The 8,993-nt window shown below is 37.3% G+C and overlaps 2 protein-coding genes across 2 annotated transcripts in view; one reads left to right on the forward strand and one right to left on the reverse strand.

Annotated features, from left to right (window-relative positions):
• The window catches only part of LOC131891292 (uncharacterized), a 4,963-nt gene extending 4,001 nt beyond the window's left edge, over positions 1-962 (forward strand). The window contains exon 10 of the mRNA XM_059240819.1: positions 34-962. Within this exon, the coding sequence (XP_059096802.1) occupies positions 34-962 (929 nt within the window). The remainder of the gene's footprint in view (positions 1-33) is intronic.
• Positions 963-1,014: 52 nt separating this feature from the next.
• The window catches only part of LOC131891782 (uncharacterized), a 56,346-nt gene continuing 48,367 nt past the window's right edge, over positions 1,015-8,993 (reverse strand). The window contains exons 2-5 of the mRNA XM_059241444.1: positions 7,630-7,744; positions 2,153-2,268; positions 1,554-1,761; positions 1,015-1,189 (exon numbers count right to left, since the gene is read on the reverse strand). Coding sequence (XP_059097427.1) covers positions 1,130-1,189; positions 1,554-1,761; positions 2,153-2,268; positions 7,630-7,744 — 499 coding nt within the window. The 3' untranslated portion in view covers positions 1,015-1,129. The remainder of the gene's footprint in view (positions 1,190-1,553; positions 1,762-2,152; positions 2,269-7,629; positions 7,745-8,993) is intronic.

Raw genomic sequence — 8,993 nt, forward strand, 5'->3', positions numbered from 1 at the left:
ACAAGAAGAACATTCACAACGCCACAAAACCAGAGGATTTTCAAGAAAAACTTGAACAAGAAACGAGATTCCTAGAGAAGGATTCGTTTGAAGATGCCATCGCAAACGAGGTTTTAGATAAGGTCAAGGACAACGGAATCATCTCATCAAATCCCCGTGAGGTGCGCCTCCTCAAGTCCCAAGTGGTGAAGGAGAAAAAGGACGATCTTGAACAAGTAGAAAAAGTCATCGAAGAAGAGTCGGAGGGCAATTCAACGAGCGAAAATGACATTAAGAAGGCGCCTTTAGACCGATCGACTACGACTGAAAGTATCCCAACCAATGATCTTTTGGTGAGAGATAAGAACAGCAAGACATTCAACGAAATCTTGGCCAAGGCCGAGGATGAGAGCAACAACTCAGAGCCTTTGGACCAACGGGCCAAACGGAATGTCCTGCTCAAGGGACACTTACGCAAAATACGCACAGTGGAGGAACCCTTCGACCTTCAGCACTCTTCAGAACCGTCTTCCAGCTACCCGTTCCCATTGTTGAGAACAATGACCTCGGAATACGACCTTGATCAACAATTCTGTGATCCCAATGATGGATTCTTCTGGCGCTGTCGAGACGCTAGCGGATTACCACGTAACTCCAGCTTGGCGGTTCCTCTTTCCAAATACTTTCGCGAGAGGTCGCTACAGATAGTGTTCGCGTCCAATAACGTGGTTCAATGTAGGGCTGCCAATTCAGCCACCCCTTGCGGCAACACCGAGCCAGACTTAGAAATTCCAAGCTCCATACCCGGACAGGTATTTGAGTTGAACGTAGCGGGGAGAAGGAGCACGAATTTCCGGTTTCGACAGCTCCTTGAATCTCAAAACCTCCCCAACAGCCCTGATCCATGTTCATTGGCTAATAACAAAGTTGGAACAATTTATCGAGAGCTGAACGTCCATTTCTATCGGGTATGCCATCATTGATATTGCTTTTTTCATTTACCGTACAATAAGAAAAACAACAACAACAACAATATTCATAAACAATGTTTGCTTTTATACGTTATGTAGTGCTCGTTGATTCTATTATACGGAGTTTCTTTTGCTTACTTTGTAATTTTTGAAATACATTTCTGAGGAATTATAAACTTTTATGTGTACAATTTGTTCTTGAGTAGTGTATCCAACTTGACGTGCGTCTCCTTTTTGGCCTGAAACAACAAAAAATCCATCCTTCAGTTATTCCATCACAACAAGATCAATTTTTTAGTACATCAGTACAGTTTTCTTTAAAATACCATTTACATCTGTTCAATAATGCTATCTTAAAAGAGGGCTTGTCTAATAGTGAACATTATTACGTTAAATTAAGATTGCTTAGTTTCCTTTCTTCAAGAGGCACAGACCACGATTGTATTTCTCTTTCAGTTTGTCTGTGAATAAGTAACCTTCAAATCATGTAAAAAAAAAATCTTCCCCAACAAATTTGAAGCCCCTATAAGGTACATGCACTGCATGTCTAACTATTTCAATTATCAAACCACGATGTTGTTGTTTAAAGTAGTAGTTACGCACCAGCTTGGAGACCTCTTCGAGACATCTAATAACTTTGGGCGTGTTCTTCTTGAGGAGAATGTCGTCCCGTTTGAAGATGTATTTCGGATCAACACCGTAGTTCTCAATCTGAGTGATTACTTGCTGGACGCGATGCTCTGCATCACTCAGGCCTTTATTGATGAACGGGTCGTTCTCCACGGAGTTGAAGCACAAGGTGGTCATGACGCTAAAAGGTAAAACATGTCTAGAGTGCTGACAGTGCGACGCGATGTGCTCTCCAAAGCAGGAATCCTTTGTAGACAAGAAGATGATAACAACAGCTGTTAAGGGGGCAAAGAGACCTTAGAGGTGACTCACTTCTTGAATATAGTTTCATTAATGCACCATAACAAGGTGTGGTAAAACCGTTAAAAATGGTACAAAAATAGTGTTTTGTTTTTCTCTTTCACTAAAATATTTATCGTGTGTTGTCTAAAAAAGCAACATTTAAGAATCGAAAATGAATCATTGTGGCTTTACGTAGGGTCTTTTTGAATATTCAACAACGTTGTTTGCATCTTCGAGTAATTGTCCCTTGTCCAAGACAGTCAATATACATGAATAGTGACCGCTCGTACTTGCTTAGAACTTTGCCGTCTTGGAGCCACTCCGCCAAATCGATGCTCATGTCCTTGTTCATATGGGTAACTCTGAGAATCCATTTTATCACAATGTGCTCACGCTTGACCGAACGCTAAAATGGAAGCATGAGAGACTATCAATGGGGATTGTCATCATGTTTGACCGCCTAATTCCGAATGTTGCGGGACAAGAATCTTAAGTATGTGCATGTGGCTCTAATCCAAACGAGAACGTCTACCCTAGAGGTTTGCAAATGATCGCTTCCGAGACATCAAGACTTGAGTGGATGATCTCATGCTTGAGGTATTGCGGGCAATGTTTAATCCGAATAATCGCTAAAGATACTAAATTAGAAATGGAGTATATCATTCAGAGACATGTCTAGAGTGTACCATTACTCGCTTGCCACCTTTATTGACGATGAAACTTAATTTTGAATTTGAATAGGATACTTTTTGGAGCGCATATTATTTTTTCTTCAGATATCGTTCAGCTTATATTGATGCGAAAGTTCAATCAAAACTTCCTGCGACATTATTAGTTGTTTTGCTTTTTTGCAATGACTTGCATGTTTTATGGGTTCCACCTCCAACCATTTTGTTTTAGGGAACTTGATATTTCAAAAACTGCCCAATACGTAAGGTGCATTTTGAATCTTCATGCCATCTTTTCGGGAGCTATGTACGTAGATCGTCTTTAGAGGCATTTATCATTTTTTTATGTATTTGAAAATCCTTCCTTTTAGCTACTATATAAAATCAAATGTACCAACGCTTTAAAAATAAAAAAAAAACGTCATGGCCATGCTACTTCACCAAGCATGCAAAAAAATATCAAGGCCGATTTTATTTGATTTCTAGACTAGAGGGTGAGATTGCAGAAGCATATCTGCAATTCGTTGTAAATTGAGTGTATTCGAGATTATCAGATCCTTAATGAATTAAATGACGCTACATGTATTTGTCGAAGGTTTATGACACAATTTTACAAAAAGATCACCCGACTGACATATCTGTGTCCTTTATTACATATCAATGACCTTATTACCTTTCTTCATTTTATTTATGCCAATTTAAGCTACCTAGCTCCGGAAAAATAATCTATTTTTCACGGTAAAAAGCTCTGAAACTCCATTAGATCATAGCAGAGCTTCAGTTGACTTGAAATCAATTATTTCGACATGGCCTAATGAACAAAATACCAATGCAGAAATAAAATACCAAAAATGTGTATTATCCAGTTTTGCCGAGGTTTGCCGTTATCAGGGCGCCATTTAGCGGTAAAATGTTAAGAATCAGATCTACTACCAAGATTACTTATAATCTTAAGTCAAAGATTTCTCACAAGGAAACAATACTGTTCAAAATTTGGTAAGATATCATTGACGAAATACGGAGAGGAACAGAAACAGCAAACTGTCAAACTCAGAAAACACGAGTCTTTTTCGGATAAAAACCATCAAGAATCTCTTTGACCTGGGAACGCGTATTCGACATGGAGCGAGCGCTTCACAATTTAGGGTGGGGGATTATCTGAAAGACATGTCAAAGCTTATTCTATTCTCCCTAGGTAATGGGAGCTCAACAAGCCGATCCCAAATCAATTAACGTCAAGTCAGGTCAGAACATCCTAGACATTCTTGAATTCTTTCATCCCAAGAGAATCAAGCACACTTCCGTTTAGTAATGGAGGGTCATTAAAATAACAAAGAAGGAACTCTTGCTTCCTTGTACTCTGAAAGATAAATTTGACTTGCTACGTACAAAGTTTGTTGTTAATAAGAATAGCTCATTTCACTTAGATTTATGCAGATCCTCCTTACATTCCGACCCTGCATGTTCCTTTCAAATGTCACCAAAATTGGCTTTAATTTTCATCATAATTGTTGTTGTTTCCATTCAGAGAGAAAGTGAAAGTAAGTAAAGAAGAAAAGGAATTATTCTTAGTTTGGAACTACAAGTAAAGTTGATTGGAAGTCACAAACCGGTTCTAGAAGCATTCTACACAGGGATTTGAGTTGTTGATGATAGGAAATGTGAATTCTATTATTTGTATGTATGTATGCACACATGAATGTATGTATGTATTTGGGGTGTATCTAGTGGTCTTTGGTTAAACGAGCATGAGAAAATATGGATTTTAAGGTTGAACTTTGTAATACCCAATTGTTGCCTAAAAGCGAAATAACAAATTTCAAATTCAGATTTTAGGCATTCAAAAGGGAATCATCTATCAAAAATGCCATTCAAAGATGAACTCATAAGGGCCTTTTTGTAATTGAGATTTAAGGACTTGCTGTATAAATTTTTGCAAAAAAAGAATCATAAACCTAATTCTATGGGAAATACAAGGATCAATCAATCATTCACTTTCATATTTTGCGCTTTGCATGAACCACCGGCATTAAGACGTGGACAGTAAGATTGAAAATTAATTATTCCTATGATTTCACTCATTCTGAGAAGAGCAATAATATGAGCTCTGAAAGGAAATATCCTTTAATTCAGTCAACTGCATCTACCGGGAGCCCATCTTATTCCAAGAAAAACCTCTATTCTGAAATGTCAGTTCTCAGCTCTAGCATCCTTGTCCATGTTGCAGTGCTCCTGTTTTATGGAACCTTTTGGACTTTGAAATCGGCTAACAACTCTGGCCAAGTGAATTTTTGGCGTAATGTTTCAATTTCATCATGCTCTTGTGCTCTGATTATTTCAAATATACTTTTGTTTGTGCAATACATTTTTTATGTCTTTCCGAGTCATTTGAAGAGTAAATGGCAAACCAAAAACCTAAGAAGATATTTTTTTTTCCTTCCAGAACACTTGGTTCACCAACGCTTCTCGAGTCGATTAAGAGAATCGAAAGTTTGCCGCTCAAAATGCACTTTTTGTCCCTGTTCACAGACAGCCAAAGGATAACATAAACATCAAGATAAGTGTGACTTCAAATTAGCCTTAAGTAGAGAGAACTTGCATATTCTCCGGGCTTTCCTTACCGTTAACGGAGCGTTGGCGTTTCTCAGTGTGTGAGAACAATCAAGGCCAAGTGCAAATGAGCTGCAAGGCCAACAAACGCTTTGTCTTCTTCACATCTGAAAGACGCCAGGAACTCACTCAAGCAATGAATCTGTCTCTGTCGCAATCGTTTTGAATTCCAATGTGTTATAAACAAGGAAAGGTTTTGGCTCCTTTTTGAGGAGAAATCGGACTGTATTTTGGCCGCTTGTGAGAAGCTGGTGGATAAAAACGTCGGAGAGTTATTGATTGAGGAGAAAGTCGAAAACGTGTAAAGACTGCTCTAAACACACACTAACCAACTCGTTGATGCTGGAATGTTGAACAAACGACGAGGAAGCAACAAAAACTGATGAATGATGAGAAATGAGGCAAATATTTTCGGCCAACGAAATGCATTGGTCATTGTAAGGCGACTTGTGATAGAGAGTATTGTCTTTTCCCTCGAAGTTCAGTGAGTTTTAATGAATATAAGTTACGACCAAGGGTGGAACAATGAGCTTCCTAAGCTATGCAAAAATGGTTTACGTTTTACACTTCAGAGGGCGCTTTGCGAGTTAGCCTCTAGGAAATACAGGGCCAATTGGGCCAATTCCTCTTAGTTCAATTATAATGTGTTTGACTTGCTTTTGGAAAAATATATCAAAATCATATGTATAATTAGTGACACAAGTCACATAATGTCGGGAAAAGAAATTAAGTTCACGGCATGTTATGAATACTTCATTTAGGAACCTACTGCCCATTTTGTTTGAGCTGGCTGACATTGGAAATAAAGGTCCCTATATGGGACCCAACGTTGTCCTTACAACAAAATTTGATGGAGTCAAAATTTAACCTTGTTTCAAACACGGTTCCAACAATAACCGTCAATTTATTTCAGATTCTATAACCCGCCACCTGATTAAGCGCTGGATAGAGGTTGACTTGGTTGATTTGGTTTTGCATATATGTAGTATACCTACATATTTTATATACACCCTTTAATTACCAATCGCCTTCACACTTCATCCTTTATCTCAGCAACTAATCAGTGTCTTGTTTCCTTGCAATGTTATTTTTGTTCACAAGTCATAAACAGCAGGTCATGAAGCGATAAATCACAAGTATCGTTTGAAACCCTACACATACTTGCAAATAAAATGTCCCACATTAAAAGCCTGGCAATCTCATTCCGCTCTTGTTCTTTTATTGAAGTTCTTGGGATATCTGTTAATCAAATCAAAAAACAAGGTAAGTGCACTGTCAAGTGATATAAAAAATTAGGATTATTCATTCACCTTACACAAATCACCATGGAATGCATTGATCATGTTAGAATATTTATCAATTGTTTGGCCTAGCTTAGAATTTCGTTAGCGTCAATCAAAATGAGTAAAACACCTGATATGAGTCAAGTTACTTGACGAAACTTTCAGACAATGATGGCCAGTTAAAGAAGTAATACATGATGATTATGTAAAAATTACTTGTTCTCTAAGAATTAGACATGACTATTTTCACTAAATGTGTTAGCAATGGTCACTCAGACGCGGATTTACTAATCAGGTTCAGAGTCCAAGGTATTGCCATTTATCATGTAAATCATCACTTGCCTTTGGGGAAACGGTTCTTTTTTTGTCGCTGTGGATACAGAATCTATCCAACATTCCTTTGTCCTCAGTAAATGCTTTCAGACGCTACTTTCTTTCACAAAATACTTTAGCACGTGTTGTTGTGAGCCTCTTTTGTTTCTTTTGACAGAGGAATGTTTCGAACACGTCAGCAACTTCTCACTTCATTGCTCAAAAGTACCTATTTGCACACGGAAACCGATTGTTGCGTTTTAGATATTCATGATCAACAATCAGGTCAGTCTCTCATTTGTCAGCTTCAAGATGTTATCAAGATCTATCTCAAGTTGGGACGGAACAAGAAAGATTCGACTTGTCAAGTTTAAAAAGACCCGCAATAAACTTGAAATGCTTATCCAAGGGATTAATGCAGATTTTTTCACTTTTCAATATTTACCTACAAAGATAAGGATGTTCAATTGCAATAACAAGGGGAATGATTTACAGAGCGAGACGATATTGCTGCAATTATCTTGATCGGAGAAAAAAGGAGCTATCCAATCGGGAAATTGTATGTTATTACTAATTGCTTTTGTGATCGCGAAATTACTTAATTTAAGACCAATGAAAATAAATACCAGCTGGTTGCTGAGCACAGGTTTCACAAATTGAAGACTTATAGCATAGCTTAAGTAGGATATTGTTTTGGTTCTCGAGTTTGGCATTATCTTCGAAATACTGTTATTACGATAATTGTTTTTTTTCTGGAAATGTTCTTGTATAACTCTTCTTGTATAACCTCAAACAAAAGACATACGGAAAATAGATTAGAATTTAACGCTTGATTTCATGATTTGCAGCAGATTATGTAACCCAGTGTAATACGAAATAACTGAAGAGAATTACCTTAGGTCCGCCCGTTGTGTCATTTCGTTCCTTTATGATTTCTCTTGACATTTTTCGGGCCTTTTCTCGAGCTGAATCGTTTTCATTATATACCTCTGGTTCGGCGAACATGATCCTGGAAAGCAATGATAACAGTAGTAGTAGTAATTATGCCATTATCTCTTCCTAACAATTTGTTTTGATATTGAAATATTCAGCATATATGATTTGGAAAACGTAAAATTGAATTGTTGAAACCGAAAGGGTTGCCATTTTAATGGTTATTCAGGTATCTTATATTATATTGAGACTTAATACTTGCACAAATATTCACTTTTGAACGGTGGATTTTTGTTCGTTTTTTCGTGGGGGTAGGAAAATCATCGCAAAGCACGTTGAAATACCAAAAATGTTAAAACCTAAATTTGCCTCAAGAACTATCTTCCAACCCTTTTTTGACGTTCTGCAGTTTTCAGGTTAAAACAATCCTAGGAAGTCTATCGCTGGGGACATGAAAACTGAAAACATAATCCATCGGAATATTAATTCATCACGCTCTATTTTGATTCCCGAGAAATATTGGAAAGAAAATATTGTGTTCTACAAATTACGCTATAAATTGATTTCCCCATAATTGACTTTAATTGGCAAATTTTGGTCAAAATCCGATCTCCTGCACAGGTCAAAACGGTCAACACTAGGCTGTAAACGGGGAGATATTCAAGACGCTCTACCAATACGGTACCACAGCTAGCCAAAGCGGTTGGATGTTTCCTTTAATGTTTTTGCATTGCTGAATAAAATTTGATATGCAGCAAGATTGGTGAATGATATGCATTGTTTGAAATACATCCATTAGAGAAATAAGACGAAATTCGTTCGGTTTTAGCAGTGTTGAATCAAGAAAAAAAATCTTTTTTTGGTAGAAGAAGAAGATTAATCATTCGTAATCGTCTCTTCTAGGTTGTCAATAAAGTTTATGCATCTGTAACTTGATATTATTGTTTAATGTAATAGTGCAGTTGCATATTAAGTGCTTGCCACTAAACTAAATGATAAAGGTTGGTAATTTCTGGAAAAACCGTTCCTAATGTTGAATGTTTTTATGATTTGAAGTTAACTATCTTTTTAAGCCTTCCTCATCGTTGTGGAAATTCTACACAGGTTCATGTCTGCATGTCATTCACCATAGAATATTGTTCATTATTGAATTTTCCACCTGAATTGTTGATTTGATGAGGCGTTATAGACGGAGACGTGGGCAATTGCCCATGATTTAGGCCATGCATCCTGTTTTCTCAAGCGTATCAAAACAATCAGGTTTTTTGATCTTCTTCTAAAAATGAGTGCAACATAGCTCTGTTATCTGTTTGGTTTATGAAAAC

The sequence above is a fragment of the Tigriopus californicus genome, chromosome 12 (assembly GCF_007210705.1).
Source record: "Tigriopus californicus strain San Diego chromosome 12, Tcal_SD_v2.1, whole genome shotgun sequence".
NCBI classification, from domain to species: domain Eukaryota; kingdom Metazoa; phylum Arthropoda; class Copepoda; order Harpacticoida; family Harpacticidae; genus Tigriopus; species Tigriopus californicus.